Consider the following 22,337-nt stretch of genomic DNA (forward strand, 5'->3'; position numbering starts at 1 on the left):
CAAGGGCAGAGAGCGAGCCCAGCCGCCGTGCCCCTTCATGTCACGTGTTACCTCACCTTCAAGTCAAGGTGCACAATATTATTCTGATGTAGATAATAAACTCCTTCAAGTATTTGTTTAATGAGTCTGATAATGTCATTTTCAGAGACCATTTCAGCCAGCTCAGGTAAACACAGGTTGAAAATTTCTCCACCTGCAGCACTGAAATAAAATTCAAATAACAGAAACTTAAAAATAACTTTTAAAGACCATATACCTGTTAAGTCAAAGATATACAACCATGTAAACTTCTGTGTGTGCAAAACACACACAAGCACACTTAAAAACAGGGTAGAGGGAAGGATCGTCAAAGAATAAAATAAATGACAAGAACTCAAACCTTGTATTAATACTTGAAAATGTAACAAACTGAGTCACTTTATAATCTAAGGCAGTAGTGCGCCTTAACTCTGCAGTAAAAATAATGGAAACTGCAGCTAATGCTCTGAGCTCTGCTCTCTGCATGGATAAATCTGCTTATGTCTTAAGACTTTCGTCTACGCTGAGCTTCATGATACCACGTGAGGTGTGTGGTTATTCCCATTTTACAGATGAAACAAGTACGAAAACGCTAAGCAACTGCTAGAGTCACACAGTAAACATGGTGTCGTAATAGGAATCTGTATAATGTGGTTAAGAATCCACATTCTTAACCAATATCCTGTCTTGCAGCTTCATGTAGAAAGCTCGGGACCAGAAGCCAATGATACGTTTAAAGAACTGAAATCTAAAGATGCTCAAAAAGGCACACTGAAAAACCCCTAGGTTTGAAATCAAACAATCCAAACTGAATCCTAAATCTGCTATTTATTGGCAATACAATTTAGGGTCTGTCATTTATAGTACTTGAGTTTCCCCATCTGTAAAACAGATCTCACTAAACTCAACAGATTTTTGAGAATTAAGTAAAAATAAGATAAAAGTGGTGAAAGTGTCATGCAAAAAAATCCAGACGGTTGCTCATCAAATTTATGCTTGGGAAAATTCAAGTAGAGCATATTTTATGTTATCAAGCAGCAACTCAAGCTAGAAAAAACTACTCTTTATTTCTCTGGTTCACTGGTTCCTTTGACCCACAACTTCCAGAAGAGCATCTGGCATGCATTCTTCAGAGAGTCTGAGCTGGGATTGAGAAGATCCCGGGAGTGCCAGGGAGAAGAAAAAAGTCATGAGCACCTTATAGGAGCCCTGAGAAACAATGGTGATCTCAGCCTAGATACACTGCATCTGTCACTCGCCACCGAGTCATCAGCAGTGTGCCACCGAAGCCACAGAATTTGCTAAGTCATGCTGTGCAGATGTCTGCAGAAGCAGCAGCAGAGCCACACAGGCGCCACCCCACCGCCCACCAGGACTCGGAGAGCTAAGAAACTGACTTCCCATCTGCCTCACGGCCTCTGCGGAACACAATCTGCAGGACAGTGTGCCACTCTCAATTCACAGTGGGAAACTCCAAAATAAGGTACACGAGGACAACTGCGTAAATGCTTTGTTGTTGTTGTTTCTTTTTTGCCTAAAATAAATCCATCTCCATAAACGGTGAGTATTTAAACTCCTCCTGGTGGCCCTACAGCCTTCTGGAGGTCCCTCCAGGGAAGAATGACAATGGCGACACTTTCACTCTTCCCTTTCTGGTTACATGATCTGATTTTAACTAAACAAATTGTCTCAAAACAGTGACTTAAATATATTCCTCCAAAACATTCAAGATGTATGACTAGTAACATTGCATTACATAATATTACTAATGTAATTGTAAGAAAATGAAGAGATGAACTTCAGAATCTTTGAAAATAAGTTCTTTGCTAGGCACTTCATGAGACATACACCCAAAGAGCCATGCTGAAGAGGCAGTGGCGGCTGCCCCAGGCCCGCAGAGGGAGCACAGACAGTCTGCGGTGTCTGCAGAATCGCAGGGCTGTCACTAACCCGCTATGCAAATGGGGATGAGATGCCTGCTTGCTCCACTGAGACGCGAGAATGAGGTCCCCAACCTCCGATGTGGGACTTACACTGGCTAATGTATGTGAGGTACCTGGCCCCAGAGCTCTCGCAAGGGTCACAGCAGGCATCCCTGGAAGCGTGCATCCGGTATCTGACCTGGACTACACATCAGTCCCTAATATGGTGGAGCAACAAACATTAATTCTACTCTAGACAATATCCAACCTTTCTGCATTTAAGGGCTTCTTGTTGAACCCCATTTTGAAAGTAACTTTTAAAGTCTTGCTAAATTAAAATTTGCATTCTTAAGTGAAAAAGACTTACAATAGAGTATACCCAGTAGATTGCAACTTCACTTCTGAAGCTACACATGTATAGATCAAGCAATAAGAATGATTCTAAACTACAAGAATGTGCCGTAAAGTAATCACAGTTTACATGGGTCCTACATCTTTTAAATCTAATGAATATGTATTGCTTTTATAACCAGGAAGAGCGTCCTAAGGATTTTTTGCTTACATCAAGAATAACACACTGTGACTGCCAGCTGGCCCTGCAGTGTCTCCCCCTCAGGATTGGACACTGACCAGTGTCCTGCAGGACTCTGCCCACAAAAGAGGGGCACGGTGGAGAATCGAGAGTTAGAAAGAGTTCAGAGGAAGGAAGGAGCGGACGACACAAGCAGCAGATTGCAGAAGTTCGCAGGAATCAGGAACAGAAAGAGGAACCGTGAGCAGCAGACAAGTGGACCCTTTTTATGTAACAAGTCCCCCTGAGCAGTCACTCACACACACACACACACACACACACACACACACACACACACACACACACACACAGAGGCAGATAACACTGAGGTCAGAAAAACCGCCTGCATCATCATCGGCCTGGCAGGCACATCCAGGGTCCCTGAAGGGACACTAACAACACACCCAGAAAGCTGGAGCGTGCCTCCACCTGTCCCTGCGTTTCCCGCTCGGTGCACGGTCTCAGTGCTCCAGCACAGCTGCCCTGTGATGTGAAGCTATGAGCCGTACACTGTCTATATCTGCGTTTGCCCCTTGCAGCTTTCATAACACAGTTTGAGACTCAGTAGAAAAGGAGAAAGTATATATGGAAAGACTCCAATAACATAATAAATATGAAGTTAATATAAGAAAAGCTAAAAATCAGAATATTTTATCTTCCAAAATGATGGATGTCTGTGGATACTAGAGTCAAAACTTTCAGAAAAAGAAAGCAGTATCTCCATTATCCAAATTACAGACCTAGTCATGCAGCTTTGGAAAAACACAGTAAAGATGTTAAAAATAAGTATTTCTAGGGATCCAAATGAAGTAGTTTTTTAACTTTTTATACTGAGTTTCTTTAAATATATATCTCAGGGGCTGGGGATTTAGCTCAGTGGCATAAGCACCTGCCTTGCAAGCAGGCAGTCATGAGTTCAATCCACGGTACCGATAAAAAGGAAAAAGACCAAAAAAAAAAAAAATCTATGCCAGTGGCAGAAATAATGACAATGAAGTTTTAGAATGGGAAGAAACCCATCAGAGCAGTTCCTCATGCCTCTGAACTAGAACGTGGGATGTGAATGTCAGGCTTTCTTGGAGGAGTTTCACAACTCAGATACCAATGCAGCTGCGGTGCTCAGTGCAGTGCTTGCTGCACGGTCAGTTAGCAAGGCGTGCTTTTATTGACACCATTTATATGCTGGTAAAATGCGCCACTCTGGTGATGGAGATCATGCCAGGAGGTAAGGCTTTTGCTATTTTACATACTTTATTATAATCTGCATCACTTTCTGCTGGGTCTATAATATTCACCTAAAAGATAGTTCATATACAAAAATTAGAAATTAACTTTTTGTAATTTCTTGACCAAAAAGAAAATATTATATAGGTCTCACATGATCTCACAGAATTGTCTCTGGTGAGTAAAAGCAAGTTTTCCTTTTCAGAGGTACTGTTAGGTTTAAGAAAAAAAAACAAGGTGTAAAGGAGCATATATGGTATGCTGCTTTTATCATAGCTAAAAGAAATACAAAGATGTATAAATTCACTTACACTTGCAAGAAGCAGCATGTGAAAAACAAGCCAGAGGTTGAGGGTGTAGCTAGCTCAGTGGTACAGTATCTGTCTAGCATGCTGAAGACATTGCAACATAAAGGAAAAAAGAAAAAAGAAAAGGAAAAGAAAGAAAGAACAGAATGAGCTAGAAATGAATAAATACAATTACCTACAAAGACTAAGTGCGAAGACAATAACAAGAATAGGAATGGTAGCAAGACTTGGTAGTGTACATTTTCATGTATCTTTGAGTTTTAAACCATGCAAATTATTTTTATAATTTCAAAAGTGTTTTTAAAAGAATTTACAAAACCAAATCCTAAATTAACATAAATAGAAACAAACACACCTAACTACATAACTCCAGCTATTTGCCCTTAGTGCAGGGATCCAGGTCCAAGCTGGTTAGGAAGGAACCAGGCTGATTAGGACACAGCAGGGGAGAAAGCGGCACCTATGTTCGCAGCTCCTCCCCATCACTGGCATCTCAGCCTGAGCTCCACTTCCATCAGATGAGCAGTGACTCTGGGTTCTCACAGGAGTGCAGACCCTACCTTGAACAACATGTGCGGGATCCAGGCTGCATGCTCCTGCTGGGAATCTAGTGCCTGCTGTCTGAGGCGGGGCTGAGGCAGGGACACTGCAGCAGGTACAGAAAGGGGTGACTGCCCACAGAGCAGAGTTAACCAGCTGCTTGCAGACTCCTATCAGAGCCCTATCGGTGAGTGGCAAGGGTATTTATGCTGCACAACTGATGTAACCTCCTTGGATCACCACACTTCCCCAATCCACAGAAAATCTGTGGTCCACAAAAACAGTTCCTGGTACATGGGGCCACTGCCTTAGGTTATGTTGCAAATTCAAAAAGAATGGCGACAAAAAAGTCAAACTTCACTGAACGGTTTGGTAACACATACTGCTACACTCAAACTTTTCTGTATATGTTGCTGGGTAAGACAAATGCTAAGTGCTGTCGAGGAAGCAGGCAGATAACAACAACAACACATTATGTGAGGAGTGATAAAGAACCTTATGGTGGTAGACTAAGAGTGGAGTTGTGAGAATAAATTCATGATTTTTACAAATACAGCTTCCTAACACTAGTGTCAGGCAAGGTCCAGGAGCAGTGATCACCCACTGTCCGTGAGCATCCCAGCATCTCTATCTTAGTTTCTAAGTATGATTCTGCACCAAAAACTAGAACTTCCTGGAGAAAGTGACTCTAGAAACCCTGGTGTGCCTAAAGCAAGGAAGTCCTCAAACACTAACATGATCATATTAAAACGACACATCAATAACTTAAAAGGCCACATGATAAATTTAACCACTGATACATTTTGGACAATTTCAGCATAAAAAAATGGTGGTAGCAACTGATTAGACTCCATCAATTAAAACACAATAAGCTATTATCACCACTTTCAGACCTCTATTGTAGTAGTTAATTCAAGTATAGCAATTGTTACTGAAACCACTGCATGAAAAGTTGTAAGAACAAGAAGGTATTCCCAGGTCTCTAAATATCACTGCACACATGACCAATTACAAACAGGAATAAATGGGAGAGCTGGCACATTGTGTCTTACTCACGGTCAAATTAAAAAAAAAAAACAACTTGGCAGTAATGCCACCAGAAACAGCACCACCTACACTGTCTTCTTGATAAAAATGTTAAAAATCTAATGGAGAAAGAAGATCCAGAATGTATAGCATTGCATGTGTTAAGTGATGCAGATTTCCCCAAAAATGTCAAAGTCATGAAAAATAAAATGACTGAGGAGATTTAACAAGTACAGTGTATGAATTTTGATTGGGTTTTGTACTGGGGAAAAAAAACCAATTCTACAGAACAATTTAGAGACAATCAAAGAAATGTTTAAAGAATGACTATTAGATGATATCATTGGCTGAATGTTAACTTTCCTAAATTTGATGCTGGTGTTGGCTGTGTAAAAAGTGCCCTGTTCTTTGGAATAAATATTTCATTCAGCATGCAAGGGGAAAATATTCTGATCGAAATTTGGTAAAATAAAAAGAAAAACAAGTATGTAAGGTGGCCTGAGGAGAGAACGGAATTGGCAATAGTCCCAAGAGTGAAAGATTACACCATCTTATTTTTACCATAAGAATTATGCCACCTTACTGGACAAACCTCTCTGACCTAATTTTTTCTATACACTAAAGCTACCTGATATGATCAGACCACCCCAAAATGACAGGCACAGTAACTAAGCCAAAATCTCAGCAATAAACTCTAGTAAATCTTAGTCATTCTGGCAATAAATATATTAATTCACTAAATACTTGCTGGGTGCTTCTCCCTTCCAACCAGCTGTGCACACATCAGTAAGAGTTCTAGTTTACTGGGAAGGGAACCCGAATCAGTTTTCACAGTAGTATGAACAAGAGCGATTCATTAAATATGTCGATACTTTTGAATGTATTTTGCTGTTGCTGTTTGGATAAGCCCCTAAGAGGAGAGTTTATGACACTCACCAGTGTACCTGTGTCTAGCCGTCCTCCAAACTTAGTATTTCATTACAATTTTTGAAAAACATTATCTACTTTTTATATAGTTCAAGCAGAACTGTATAAAAATCTATATAAAAGCAGAATATAAAAACTATATAAAAGTGCAGAATCATGCAAATAGCATGCAGATAGCTAAAGAATTTTTGACAAAGTAATCACAAATGTCTGAAAAATGAAATCATACTGGTGCTCCTGGCCTTCCCTGCAATTCTAATTAATACTGAAGACACTGTGACATGCCTTAATGTGGAATCTTGAAGCTCTGGGAAATGTCATAGTATTTATACTTAATTAACTATTTGTTAGGTTACAATTTAAAAAATCAGTATTTTCACTTTTTCAAGTTGATACCAGGCAAATCTATTTCCTGGCATAAAAAACATGAATATATATATATATATACACAGAGTCTCCATTCTTAAAATAATACTAAAGTAAAGCTGATATACTTTTAAATTCAAAAATGCAATGATGCAAGATAGCTATAAAAAGTTACTATGGTTCCTAATACATCTTTTTTCTAAAAAGTAACTTATCTTGTTTAATATAAAATAGATTTATTAAAAATTGCCAAAACCTGAAAGGTATTAAACATAAATTTAGCTGATGCTTTCCAGTTGCTGCAGATGTGCAAACACATTTTTTATACCTGTGTAGGAAATACTGGGTACTACTGAAAGAAACATGTAAAATACTGGTTGATACCTACAGCTATTTTAACTTCCCTCGACTCAGACCAACTCACACACTGTTGACTATTTGAGGGTCTTTGATTTTTCTTTGATAAGATATATAACTTATTTCTTGTTGTTACATGCTTAACAGCGTGTGTTTGCAAACGCACACACCATGTTTCTTTGTTAAACAATGTACTAGGAGTACCATTATGCAGTTTGCTTTTCTGTTCTCCTTAGATCATTTCCTTGGAGGTGTTTTCCAAATAGATGGGCAAAATACATTCATTCCTTCAGTTCTATTTGCCCATTAGACTGTGTTTCAGGAAAGTCTCAAATTCTCTGCCAATAGCAAAATAAAACTACACTTATTTCACCCCGTCCCTTAATGTTGAGTAGTAACTTATTTTCTCTTTTTTGTGAAATCTTGAATATACAGTCTCTAATATTTTATCGACAGATGTAAGCTTTTTACCATACTTTTTATCATTTTTATGTCTGCCAATTTCAATGTACTATGTTCTATCAATTAAAATTAGTAACTTAAACTTATAAAATATACCGTACTTACTATTCCAGTATCAAAATGATCTCAGTTGTGTTTTCATAGACCTCATGAAGATTAATCACGTGGGGACAAGACTTTGCCAGTTCAAGCACAGCAATCTCATGGAGAATTTCTGCTCGACAATCTTGTCCTCGTCTTCTCTTTTTAAGAAATTTCGCAGCATATTCTTGGCCAGTAGATTTTGATATACACTGTCGAACCACAGCAAACTTTCCTCTGGGGGTGGGGTGGGGAGAAAAGGACAAGCAATTTAACTTTTGAATAGAGAACAACATTCATCTATTACAGATATTGTTATAAGTGAACTATAAAGTCTAATTATTTATGCCAATAAGAATCCGTCTTAATTCTCTAAATTGAATCAAATATCATGAGTACTTTTATAACATGTATAGTATATGTAAAGAAATGTAAATGACAAAGTATAATACCAGGATAAGACGATTATAATTATTTTCTGCTACTAATACATTATAATTGCAAGCATATCATCTCATTTGCATGCCTATTCTGAGCCATACACTTGACATAAATTATTGTGTTTAAGTATCACAACAATTCTATACAGCAAATGCTATTCTGTTTTGCAGGCCACAGAGATGTGTAACTTGGTCAAAGTGAAGATTTAAACAGGTCTATTTCCAAAGACTGTACCCTAATCAGGGTATCATACCGACTTGATAAGCAGAACACTTTTTCTTAAAAAAAATCCAAATGAAAAATGGGTATATGACTTGTTTAACTTTATTAATACAATAAACAATTTGCTTTTAAACATGAATTTTAGCAAGTTAGGAACTTTCTATCATAATTTGTGAGTATTCCATCAGTCCATCCTTAGTCACGGTCAGTACACTATGCACCCTGTAACAGATAGGAAGATCATACATCCCATGGAGAATACGTAAAGACATTTCTTGATCAACTAAGAAAGTCAATGATTCTCAGCTTTTAGGTACATTAAGGTCATGTTCATCATTTTAGGAATAAGTGTGTTTTCAGCTCTTTCCAACAACAGTGCTTAGCTCCTTGGTCAAAATTTTAAAAATGTAAAACTTGGTTGCCATGGGTACAAGCCTATAGTTACCCAATACCTAGCTTCACAAAGGGCTAAACCTATTTTGAGTCAGAGACTATCAACTAATGGATGCTACCGGCTTGGCTACAGGAAAAACGTGCACCCACCCTAAACAGGGAGTGCACACTCAGTTCCAGAGTTTTCAGGCTTTGCAGCCCATCCATAAGCCTTCTAAGCTTCTAAGCTTTTTAAGCCTTTTAAGCCTTCTAAATCTAAAGGATCCAAAATGAAGAACTTCCACATATTCTCAAGCTATTCTTTAGGCTCAAGCTATTCTTTAATTTGTTATACTAACAAGTCGGGTAGAAGTCATAAATCTTAACTTTTGTTCTGCAACTTCTCTAGCCCAGTTCCCTTTTCTAGAACAACGTATCAGCCCTTAGCAAGGAAAACCATTCTTAAAACAGTTGCTATTTATGGTGCCGGGGGGAACAAATTGCTTGATTGTTTTCACTTGCTATTCCCAAGGACCAGCATGACAAACATCCCTATTCTTCCCCAAATTATTCAAAATTGGTGGCAGTGAAAACCGCTGTAAACCAAACTGAAATGCACAGAAGAGTAATTGAGCTATAATCTGACTTCTACATTTATGAAAATAACTAAGTAAATATGATGTACAAACTTGATTCTTTGAAAGCAGTTTTAAGATTTGAGAATGTTTCTACAATGTATTTCTCACTCTATTAAAAAAACCACACACGAAAACTAAGTCAATTCCTTAACTTTTTATTCAAAGTCTCTGGCGTTTTATAAGTTTTAGATTGAGGAAATTGAGTGAGAATAAAATGAAATGATGTGTGAAAGGTCACCTATGGAATGGTTGTGTCAAGAACTAACCTGGACAGTGAATTTCTAACTCTCAATTGTAATCAGTAGAACATGAGTCATTCCTTTAAAATAGTTTTTCTTTTTCTTCTGTGAGGTTTCTCTGCAAGGTTTAATGTGCTTCTGCCAATTACTACTTAGACTCAGAAGCAAAAACTTGTCCAACAGAGAAAGGAAACTTCAGGCTTCATGAAGAAATTAACCTTGTAAACTTCAGGAAACAGAAACTAGTTAGTCAAGAAAATTATACTTGTTAAAAGAAAACCAGTTTTAGATACCAGTGGTGGCAGTGTAGCCCTGCTATAACTTTATGACTATAATTACAAGAGTGAGTTCCCTCAGAAACAGAGAGCAAACTGCAGCCCCAGCGTCAGTGTGCCTTCCATGTGCTCTGAGAGGCCTTCCTAAGCCAGGGTGCGAACACTGACTGATCTGAGACACAGGCGCCCGGAGGACAGGGACAGTGGCTCATCTGCTCTGTGGCCACCAAGCAGAAGAGCCAGGAGGGGAGGGGTGCACCAAAATCTGCATGCAGGCGCCTCCCTCAGAACAGGAGCCCAAGCCACAGTCCTGTGGCACAGCTGCCAGAGTTATGCCCCCACTGCAGTGGCACTCACGTGGTTGGTCGGGGCCCTGCACTGGAAACATTTCTGTGTTTTCAAGTTTATTTGCAATTCCAATGCAATTTTATATGTGTGTATATATTCATTTACTGTTGCACAAGACACATATTCTTGCCATAATTATCAGATGTCCTAGGAAAAAGCCAAGTATTTTTTCCATCCTAAAATACTACTTGTAGTGTAGAAGTCTCAGCGATATTCTTCCCTGTGTAATGCTCTCTATTAAGTTGAACAAACATTCAAGACCCTCAAGAACGATGGGTAAGTGGCACCCTAAGGGCAAGGCCCAGTGGGCTTCCTCGTGGTGCAGGTCCAGTGGTCCAGCAGTCACCTGCTCCGTTCTAGCGCACACAGTCACTGTGGGGGCTGGGATGGCGGCTGCAGAGGAAGCTGACGTTTATTTCTGAATCTGCCTGGCCTGCCTGACCACAGTCCTATGAAACCACCCTCCTTTGGGGGAGGGACGGAAAATCTACCCAACGTGGTAAAAAACAGGAACAATGCAAGGGGTTCTAGACTAGTGAAAAAGTGAACTTAACTTTTGTGTATTTTAACTTTTATGTATTCTCCTTTGGACTGATAAAGAAAAATACATTCCTAACACTGACATCTAAAAATCAAGTTTTAAGAAATCACTTGCCTTAGAAAGGTAACTCTGCCATTCCCTACACCCTAGAATGATATGCATGTATACAACGAAACATGCAGCCCTTGAGAAAAGCAAGATTACAATCCCAATTTCCACTGTACAAAAACACAGGATGTTTAAGATTAGTTACACTATTGGAAGTACTTTAAGTACGCTTTTGGTAGATGCAAAGTAATGATTAGTTATGCATCAAAGGCTGCTAATTAAACACATCTGCATTTAGCGTTTGACCCGTTAGCCCATCACAATTCAGACACTAATCAGATCACAAAGACATGTGGTGGGATATTAGCAAAATGAATTTGTTTTAATCAGTTTCTACCATAAGTTTTTGCTCTAAAGTGTTAAAAAGCATACTAATTCAAATAACCAGTATTCATGATGGCATCTCATTTATAAAAAAATTTTATATTATTGATGTCATACTCATCCAAGTTTAACTTCTGTTTTTCTCAAAGAAAAAACTATAGGCTTTATAGCTGCCACGGTATCTCTTGTTTTGTAAATTTAATTTAATAAATTTAGTACCCTTATCCATGAAAGTAGTAACTTGGAAAAATGTTTTGCATCCAGTGTGCTGTTGACAGCTTTGTTTATCTAATTCCCTATTCGTTGTAACTGCCGCACGTTTGTAATAAAAGAAAACCTGGACCCATCTAGATCACCTTCCCAGCAGGCAAGACGGAAGTCACACCGCTAAGCCCACCAGGACCCCAGATCCATAGCAAAGCGAGGGCCACCTACCTGCAGCTCAGGCTGTTTTTCTAATCTATCATGTGATGCTGCTCAACACAGATGCCACATTACTAGGGGAAAAACAGAAGAAGGGGAGGGAGGGAGAGGAGGGACAGGAAGACAGAAGCATGGAGAAATGGGGAGAGGCAGGCTGACTGCTAACGACTTCTTGGGCATCTTTACTAAAGTAGCCTTTATTATATCAATGAGGTGTCCAAGTATAGGCCTCCATTCTAGGAAACAAGGAAAACACCAAAGGCTCAGCAGAGGGTAACCGCTTTGAGGAAGGCCGTCTGGAAATCCGATCGCCTGATAAGCATGGAAGGAAACCGTCAGTGCTCAGCTATCTGAGGTATCTGAAGAGTCGCCACATGTATGCATGTTATGTGCAGCTACAAAAGGAGAACCACGTCTACAGGGTAGATACTGGCAGAACAGAAAACAGGACATTCTATGCTAACAAGGTATCACAAACAGAGCAGACAGCTCCTCAGGGAGCGAGTTCTCCGCCAATGAAGTATGCAAATTGATACTGGATAATAGTTTATTGGCAGAAATTATAGGAGTGAAGGCTGCCCTGCACAAAACTGTACCCAGATCAAAGTCCTTCCAATGCAAACCTTCCATGGTAACTAAGAGCAAGCTACAGATGTAAACTGACCACCATTTCTAACCGTTAATTGCCTTTAATATAAAGCTTGGGAGACACTGAAGTTAAAAATTTGGTATGGCTTTTATGGCTTACAGGACTAAATGATCTTGTGATATCAGGTCATTCCTTGGACTTAAGAAAATTATATCTTGGTTAAGCCGACGGAAAATTTCTGAAGACTGGCCTTATAGAATGCCCATTTTTTTTGTAACACAGAATTATACTGCCAGACATGAGTTATCTATTTTGTTTAATTTAGGAAAGAAATGGGAGGAGATCCCCTAACCATGCACAACATCCTAGGAATTAAAATATGTTTCATTAAACCTTCTATAGCACTGTATCAAGCACTTTAAAAGTATTAAGACATTTGACCCCTGGAACAGGTAAAATTACCTTCATTGCTTCTTAAGATGAGCTACCCATGGCACAAAGAGCTTCAGTAATTTAATTGAGGTCACACACCTAGTCAATGACAGAGCCCAGATTCAGGCTCAGCAGTCCACATGCTGACCTCCTCCCATCCCATCTGCAGAAGAGGACTGAGACCTGGCGGGACTCCAGGCTCGGTGGGGCGTCTCACACAAACTCACTAAACCCTCTACAGATTCAATTTCTGTCTGTGTTAGGGGTAGACATCACTGTTCATGGGCCAAAGTGAGTTTCCAGCTAGAATTACAGAAATAGAAATCCACAATTTGAGTTTAAACATAGCGTACCATCGTCGTTTCCTTACCTCCCAAGCTCTTTAGATGTAAGTGTATAGAAATTATTAAAGTTTTCCATTTTGATTGGAGTTTGAGGGGCTGTCGTTAGCATGCCTGAAATACTTCGGCAATCAAATCTTCGCCGTGCCATGTCGATGACTCCAAGGATCAGCTTTTCTAGTCACCTGTTTTACCTGTGGAAAACGAAGGCGAGAGAGGATGCAACTTAAATATAATTAAGAAAAAAAAAGATGTTATCTCTGACAGGATGTGTGCTACATTATACATCTCCAAATATAGCAATAAGGTAGAACCAAAAAGAAGCAGATTATTTAAAGAGCATGTTTTGCCCACAGGAGGGAAAACCAGAAGCACACACACGAACAGGTGTCACCTCCACTGCACCTCAGTAAAGCTGTGACTTCATTTCACAGTAAAACTACTGTAAAAACCCTCCCCACTTCTTAAAAATAGGTATAAAATTATAATACAATCATTGGTTTTTAATTCAAACTCTCTCCACACCTTTCACACGATTAGTAATTTAACACCACAGTGTCATCATTTTTTATTTTAATTTTGTATGGTCAAACAAATTTAGTGGTGATTTCAAATATCATGAGTTATATTACCAACATTTGAATGGCTACAAAAATAATAACCTGTTGCATGGGAGGCTTGATTTCAAAACCACTCCGAAGCTCTCTTAGTCTTCCACTGTCTCCTCTGTCCGGCCATGGCTAAGAGTGTAAACATTTTGTTGGATGAGTCACTGACAGAAACCAAGACCAAGTTCTAATCTACACCTCTAGTTCATATTTATCAAAACCACTGGGCTATTTATACGCATCAAACTGCTATTTCATATAGACTGAATCCTGACAATGGGGGACTACACATTCCAAGACACAGGACTCCAGGCTTGCTGCTATGCTGCAAGATGAAGTTCAGCACTGTTCTTCCAGCACCCACCTGTAATAACCCTCGGCTGTGCTCCCTTGTGCCACCCCCCATTATTTTCTGCTTGACATCTATTGTTCTGTACCTCAATGCATTTCAATGCCAACCATCTTCTACTTCAGCAAACGCTCAATGCTGGAGTTCAGTGTTTTCAGTTCTTTTCTTGGTTTTACTCTAAGGCAGTAAAATGGTTTTCCCTAAGTCCCTGCCTCTGGAGCGGGGAGATCTGATTAGCACTGGGCATGTCTCTAGGAGTCTAAGGGCAGGAATGCAGAATTATGAAACAGCAAGGTCTAAATCCCACTCATCCACTATCCCAGCTATGAGACCTTCAATTTTTAAACTTCACCACTGTAGTAGTCTGTTTTTCTTCACTACATTGAAATTCTTGGGGCAGACTATTTTGTAAAGAGAAAATACTTATTCTGGCTCATAATTCTAGAGGAGAAAGGCTCGGGACCATGTCTGGTAATGGCCTTCTTGATGGCAAAGTCCCAAGGTAGCACACAGCACTACCTGGCAACACACAGAGACTGCCCCCGTCTAAGTGTCTGGCTTCTTACTAGTCTCAAACCCTTGTGCTGTTCCTGTTTTTCACCACATTGGTAGCATCTGTCTCCACTGCTGGTCTTACCATGGACGACTATACCACAGGCAACCATACGACTACAGATGCAGCTGGAAACCATGCCGGACAGTAACACTTGTTACTCCACAAGCCATTTTGGAGACTGTAATAAATTTCATTCTGGATCTGAATACACTGGAACTCAAGCCATGTCTTTGGAAAAGCACACCTTTCTGATAATCAAATCATAAGATCACCTATTTACAGCTGATCGCCTCCATCACTAACGGCTTTAACTATTCTGTGGTATATTTTAAGGTCACCTGCCTTCTCTGTAGTGCACTTGGACCAGATATTGCAACCTAGAACTTGGCTGTTTCTCCTCTTCTGGCCACTTTCCCATGTAGTGCAGCATGAAAGTTACCTCTCTCCCCCAAACTCTCCACAAATATCCGGCAGGCCTTCACATAAGATCCATGAAGTCAGTGTCTGTCTGTTTCTCTCTCTCCTTATATCTTCTATATTCCCCACTACAGTCTCTGAAATCCAATAAACAACTCCCAGAACCTTTCTTGTCTTCTACCACAGTACACAGACTTATAATCAGTCTAACTTGGCAGCGTGTGTTACTGCATTTGAAATCCATTTCATAACATTTTAACAAACTATAATTAATAAAAATATTTTAAGGGCTTAATAAGTAAATCTGTGTGTTCGTGTACAATTATAGACACAGTGGGTGCTAGAAGGGTAAGAGAAGGTGCAATTAAATTTTCAGTTACACAGCACTACTAGAATAATGGTGTCTCACAATTTTTTTCAATTTTTCCATTAACTACTATTATAATAACTACAATAAGACTTCAGACATAAATCAATGAAGGTGAGAACAGAAGGAAATGTTAGGCTGGATGTGGGCCTTGCCTTACTTGAAATGAAGAAAGCAACTACGATGAGACTCAGAGCAAGGCAAACAGTCCCCATAACCCGCAAAACAGCTCTGTTAAAGTATTCATCATGACATCCATTTGAAGTGCATCGAGTAAGAGCGCTACAAAAGTAGAATTTACAATATGCAGTAATGAACTAAGTAGTCTGCTTTGATTCCTTGGCGCCTACAAGCTAACACTCTTAAGGATGACACATAAAGGCCACCAAAGCTGGGGCACCAGTTTCGTTTCCTGCCGCACCATGAGCTCATATTTGTCTCCACATCCTCGTTACCCTTCTCAGCCTCAGACACCTTACAGCATCCTCAGATGGCTAACTCCACACATGCTCTTCCTCAGGAAGCCTTGCCCCAAGCCCACAGCTGATGTAAAGGCCCCTCCTTTATAGCAAGCAGCCCCTTGCCATGCCTACATCAAAGGTCAAACGGCAGCCTGCCATTATGTTGAGCACCTACAGGGCAGCAAACTTTTACTCTGTGTCTGAACAACAAGCCTGGTGCCTGGAACCTGGCAGGCATTCAAAATATGTTCAATAAACAGAACTACATGGATAATAAAATATAGCAAAGTGAATGTTTAGGTGTGTCTCTTGCATTCAAGGCATCAGAAGTTGGGATCCATCTTGACATCACAGGACCAGCGCTCAGGAATGCAGTCGGCCTCTGCTTCACTCAGAATTTAGCTAAATACACATTTAAATTGCTACTAGAGAATCCAGTTCAAAACAGGGTGGCCACACAGCTCAGAAACATAGATAAAATTATTTTTATTATATTCCACATTGCCAACAACTTATTTTATAATTATCAGACTTTCTAGAATGGGTGACACCTGTTTTTATGGTTAAAAATATCAATGTTTTAAGAACAACCTCAATCAGGAAATGTAACCTGGTTTGAACTGCTTATTACTATTGAACATATAGTTCAAAAATTCAGTCCCCCCAAATCACAATAGGAAGCCAGCTAAGCTAACTCTAATCCGACCCTTCTAACACATACTATCCAGCATTGAAGTCCCCAGGCCTGACTGCCAAGATGGTAAGGCCTGACACTGTCTCTTCCCACCTTCAGAAAGGCGTTAATGGGAATTAAATCCTCTAATTGTGCAGCAGGGTAAGAAGATGTTGAAAAATGGAAACACAGTGGGCCAACAAACACATGGCGTCTGCCACTCATCAGGTGGAAAATTAGGTTTCTGGTGTACAATAAATTACTGTTTACCTAACAGCACCACTGAAGGACTGTTTATTCAGGAACTATTACAGCGCAAAAGGAACCCGAGTCTTTCAGGATTAAAGAGGAAACTACCATCTCCCTGGTAGAAGTTCTCAATGCTTATAGCATAACTACGCCCTCTTTTGGAGTACTGGGAAAGGATAAGAGATGAACCAAAACATGCTGCATATAAATGTTAAAAGAAATGAACTAGTTCAGTGAGTTTAAATGTTTTGGGAAAAAAGATAAATCAAAAATATGTAACAAAGTATGTCTTGAAAATTGCAGCATTTACTACAACACATTTAGATAAAAATATGTGCTTGCAACTTAATTCATAAGAACACTCTGCCCTGTCCTGCTGTGCATTTTACTCAGTTCAACAGGCTCTCCTTTGATAATAGTCTACCACAACATATACAGTACTTAAAATCACTGGCTTTTGTCATACAGAAGACAAAGCAACTGAATACATTTAAAATTTTCCAAGTGACTGTTAGTATTTCTAACACAGTATATATATACAAAGTGCAGAATAACACATTAAAAAACCAAGAATCGATCAAAATCCTTTCAAAGTAGTAGTCAAGGGACAGGGATGTGGTTCTGTGGCATAGCACTTGCCTAAATGCCCTAGGCTCTGGGTTCCATCACCAGGACAACTCACACACACACAAAAAAATAAAAATAAAAATAAAATAAAATAAAATTTAAAAAAGAGCTAAGAGTATACCTCTCAACTGCCAACTTTTACACAAGGAAATATATATTATAATATACCATCTATATTAACTTACTAAAATATATGTACCAAAAAGTTTAAGATAGTTTAAGAGTTTACTAAATAAATTAGTAGTTGATCTATTTGACTCCTGGCTTCCTCTTAAATGAGGACAGAAATTTTGATATGTCTGTCATAAAATGCCTGAATTTCCTTCTAATGTCTTACTCATATATTGAAACAGGGATCAATAGTCAAGTCTCTCTACTTTCCTAAAATCTGATTCTACCCAAACCAAACAGTAATTCACTATTCAGTGATTCCAAAAGGAAATGCAATCATTCTATCCACACACAAAAACTGGTCTCAGATTACAAAAACTTTACTTTTTTAACATGCCGTAATTGAGTACATATATATTATTTGAATCATTGGTCCACATTTTGGAAAATGATCTAAAATGTATTGCATATTTAATAATAAAGCAGCTATAAATAACCCCAATGATTCATGCATTTGACAACATTTTAAAATTGAGCATCTGCCCAGAGGGCACTGTTTCCATGAGCTAGTTTAAAAAAAAAAAATACACAATTTTATGGTACGTGCTTTAAAAGAAAAAGCAAACATTTAGAAACTGCTAAAAACTGCTGGCCAGTTCGCCATCCTGCTGCACAGTTCGAGCCTTTTTTTGATCTTTTCCTGCCACAAAACTGTGTTCCTGGGTTCAAAATGCCAGGCTGCAGAGGCTGCCACCTTCCTGGAGCAGTCGTTCCCAGAGACTGCGCTGTCCTTCAAACCCTCTCAAACGCGGGAGGTGACAGGGGCCACACCACCCTGAGCATCCCGCCAGGCTCAGCCCAGATCCGGACCACGGTGTGAACGCGAAGTCCGCCCAGCCGCTCATGCACGTTTGCGGGCTGAAGTCCGGGCGCCTCCAGCCCCAGCCCCAGCCCCAGCCCCACGGGCCAGGCGCTCCACCCGGCTGTGGCGGCTCGGGCAGCGCGCAGCTTGGAGCCACGCAGACGGCGCCCTCGTCCTCGCCTCGTCCCGGTCCCGCGCCCACGGACGCGCTCTGCACTCCACGCGCGGGCGGCGGCGGGCAGACAGGAGCGGCCTGGCCTGCGCCCCGCGTCCCCAGTCGTCCCCGAGTCCACCAGGGCCGCGCAGGGCGCCAGGGCCACGCGGGCCGGACCTTTCACATCAGGTCCCGTCTCCCCAAAGTTCCCTCATATCCCAGATCCCGTCACCCCGGATCCCGTCACCCCCAAGTCCACCTCAGCCCGGATCCGTCACCCTGAAGTCCCTTCACTCCGGGTCCCATTCACCCCGAAGTCCCCCTCACCCCGAGTCCTGTCACCCTCGACCTTTCACCCCGAAGTTCCCCTCCAGCCCGACCTCTCGCGGACCCGGCCGGACACTCACCGACCCCCTCAGGCTCCCAGAGGCCCCTCCGCTGGGCTGCGCGGACCCTCGGAGACCCTTCCGGACAGGGCCACAGCAGTGACGGGGAGACCCGGCGGCGGCGGGGACTTGAGCTAAGTTACAGTTGAGGTTTAAAAACTGCAGCCTGTTCTGGGGCGAGGAAGCCGGCAAAGCCCCGCCCCTACCCGGGAGAACCAATCACGGCGCGTGAGGAGGGCGAGGCCGTCACGTGGCGGGAGGGGCGGGATGGCCTGCGGGCGGCGCGTGCTGGGGGCGTGGCCTGCGAGGAGAGGGTGTGGCCGCCGCCACCGCCCCGCCCAGCCGCGCTGGCTTGTCCGGCTCAGGACCGCCTGGGGCAAGTGGGACGCGCGGGTGGGCGGGGCCAGGGCGGGACGGGGGGCGGGGCCAGGGCGGGACGGGGGGCGGGGCCCGGGAGGTGCTTGGGCCTCTCCTCTGCACTGACCCATCCAGGGCCCAATCTTTGGCCTTCTGGGAGAGGAAAAAAAGCTTCCCAGCTGCCTTCCCCGCAGCACCCACCTTTTGGTACCTAGAGGAGACATTCCCTGTGCCCTCACCTGCCCCAGTGCACAGTTGGTTGCTCCTGGGCAGAAGCTCCGGGGACCTGTCTTGGTCCCTCAGGCTTATGCTGAAGTCCATTCTGAGAGTCGCCTCCCCTGAGGCTGGGCTGCAGGCAGATGGGGAGAGAGACAAGGATGCTGAGGTTGAAGACCAAACCTGCTCAGTATCGCTCTCGTGTCTTAAAGACAAGGGAAAAGTCCAAAGGCCTGGGCCAGATAGCACCATTTCATGTGGCATGTATATCACACAGGACAGATGATCCTGGATTATATGTACTGCATATACATATATATCACCCAGGATTGGCTGCAGAGTACATTTTCAATTATTGTTTAAGAAAATAAAGACTACTGGGAAAAGACATTAGGAGTGGACTCTTTTGCAAGACTTTAACACTCAGCCACTGTATTAAAGAGGTTTCCTTGTCATAGCACAGTAAGCCAAGCATGCTCCCATCAAGCCATGGGTTGCTTCTCCACAGTGTATTTCTCCCGAGACATACGGATCAGAAGCATCGAGGCCACCTAACGCAGCATGAGCTGCCCGTGCCCAGCGCAAGCCTCCTGGGGCAGAGAGCCTTGCTAGCAACAAGCTGACTTTCTGCTGTGATAATGGGTACAGACTGAAGAAACCTGACGTGAGGACAGAAACAATGAAAAGCTCCATGCTGAAACTTCAGGTGACTTTTCAGGTGACTTAGGCGTCTACAAACCAGGGAGGATGTTCCTATCCTGTCTGTCACCAACACCATGGACTTGGCACTGGCCGGTCACCGGCTACCTCTTGAATGGTGGTGGAGGACTGCACACTGTGGGTGGTTTCTGTGGGGTGTGTGTGTGCGTGTGTGTGTGTGCCTCTGTGTGTGTAACTCTGGACCTCCGAATCGCAGCGTCTGATCCGTCTCCTGATCCTGGCGATCCTTTACACTCACTCCTCTTCCTTCTGTCACCAACCCAACCCTCTGACACAGGCAGATTTTCTCTTCCTGTCACCACTGAAAACCGATTCTCTGCTCTAACCAGCCAGCCTTCTCCGGGTCTTTTTATTAACTTTTTATTTTTATGAGTACATATTTGCAGTCATTGTGGGGGCATCGGTGCATGTGCAGAACGTATTTTCATTCTTAGCTAGGTCCCCTTCCCAGCCCATTCCTCCCTCCTCCTCCCCTCTCTCGATCCCCTTTCCATTTGCAAAAGATCTCTCCGTTTTCTATTATCTCTTTTATTTTATTCTTTATTTATACTTCGAGTTTCTTATGTAAGAAAACCACATGATATTTAACCTTGTGTGTCCAATTATTTCACTAAATATTATGTTCTCCAGGTAAATCCACTTTCTAAAAATGACTCAAATGTATCCTTCTTTACAGCAGAGTATACTCTACTGTGTGTAAATACTACTTTTTCTTCATCTCCTCATTTGTTGATAGACTTACAGACGTCTCCCAAGATTTAGCTGTGGTGAACTGTGCTACTATAAACACGCGTATATGTACTGTGATGTCTTTAACTCTTTTAGGAAAAATCCCTGGGAGGGGAATAGCTGGCCTCGATGTTCACTACCATCCTCATCAGTACTGCTGTTCATCGATTTTCAGCTTTAAGGGGCGCATTCCCAGAAATCAGAATCTTTGCTGATTTCTACTTCGCCTCCCCAATCTGACTGTTTATTCCTGGCTCAGGGTTTATGCTCCTACTTAACCTATGTTTCTAGCTAGGTCCTCAGCCCTTGTGCCGAAGCACGCAATCCGAGAAACATCCAGTTAGCTTTGCGATGGGTTCCACCCTGGACAAGAGACACCTTCAACTCCAACATCGGCGTTCTTCTTCCAGACCTGAAGATCAAGCACCTTGCTTTTCACGTGTGCACAGACATTCCCCCAATCAACTGTCCATGTGTCGCTTGGCCCGCCCCTCCAAACACCACCCGCTTCAGGCTGAATAAAAGCTGGAGGCTTGTCTGTCCCTTGAGGATTTAGCCCGTGCCTGCGATAAAAGCCTTTTTCTTTTTTCCTTTCTTTTCTCTTGCTTTTCTAACACAGCACGCAAAAACCTGTCACCGCAGGTCTCTGCCACAGTGGCTCAATTAACAAGGAATTCCAGGTTTTAAGGCTGAGACTGTGGTGCCCGCGGCCTTCCAAGAGAGTTCAAGACTCAACACTCCCCTCCCCTCTGCCGCATTATCCGCACCCTTCAAAGCCCTGTCTAGGGAGTGTCCTGCTCTCACCACCTTCAGTGCCAGGTGCCCGTGTGGCCTCAGAGTCGTTCTGTGGTCATTGCCCCAAGCACACAGCGCATGAAGCTCATTTCTTCGAGCTGCATCTGACCAGGGGTGTGGCCGCAGATCATGTGCGACCATGGGTGGCTCCAGGTCAAAGTGCATCCCCTCCTACAGCAAAGTCCTAACACTGCTACCTCCGAACAGGACTGCATTTGGAGACGCAGCCTTTAAAGAGGCAACTAAAGACAAGGCCATATGACTCCCAGATGGCCGGTGCCCTTGAAAGAAGAAGAGTTTGGAACACAGACACCCAAGAGGTGGCCCCGTGAGAGCAGGGTGCAAGGGCCACTCTTGGTGGGCCGAGCCAAGCTGTCTCAGAAGAAACTAGACCCAACACCTTGACCTACAGATGTCCGGTCTCCAGAGCTCGGAGAAGCTAAATTTATGTTGGTAAAGTGGCCCAGGCTGATAGGATCTGTTTGTTTGTTTGTTTGTTTTTAAGCCCTGCAGTTTCATAACAGTGGCCCTCACCAGGCACCACAGGTAAGTTGCCTGAGGCTGAGGATGGTGGTGCCTCCTGGCCACTCACGTGAGCCTCTACC

At 42.2% G+C, this 22,337-nt stretch overlaps 1 protein-coding gene across 6 annotated transcripts in view; it reads right to left on the reverse strand.

Annotated features, from left to right (window-relative positions):
- Window positions 1-19,075, reverse strand: part of Stk17b (serine/threonine kinase 17b) — a 64,282-nt gene extending 45,207 nt beyond the window's left edge. For 5 of the 6 annotated variants that reach the window (XR_010050945.1, XR_010050944.1, XM_063259471.1 and 2 more), the window contains exons 1-4: window positions 18,937-19,075; window positions 13,125-13,289; window positions 7,827-8,039; window positions 57-201 (exon numbers count right to left, since the gene is read on the reverse strand). Coding sequence is in view for 4 of the 6 variants with exons in the window: in XM_063259471.1 (XP_063115541.1) it covers window positions 57-201; window positions 7,827-8,039; window positions 13,125-13,246 (480 nt within the window). In the remaining 2 variants the exon portion in view is untranslated. Of the gene's footprint in view, window positions 1-56; window positions 202-7,826; window positions 8,040-13,124; window positions 13,290-13,757; window positions 13,836-18,936 lie in introns of all 6 variants that reach the window. The other variant, XM_013145266.3, reaches the window with a different exon arrangement.
- Window positions 19,076-22,337: the final 3,262 nt, after the last annotated feature.

The sequence above is a fragment of the Cavia porcellus genome, unplaced genomic scaffold, assembly GCF_034190915.1.
Source record: "Cavia porcellus strain 051 isolate PalLab524CR breed Dunkin Hartley unplaced genomic scaffold, mCavPor4.1 scaffold_12, whole genome shotgun sequence".
In the NCBI taxonomy this organism is placed as follows: Eukaryota; Metazoa; Chordata; class Mammalia; order Rodentia; family Caviidae; genus Cavia; species Cavia porcellus.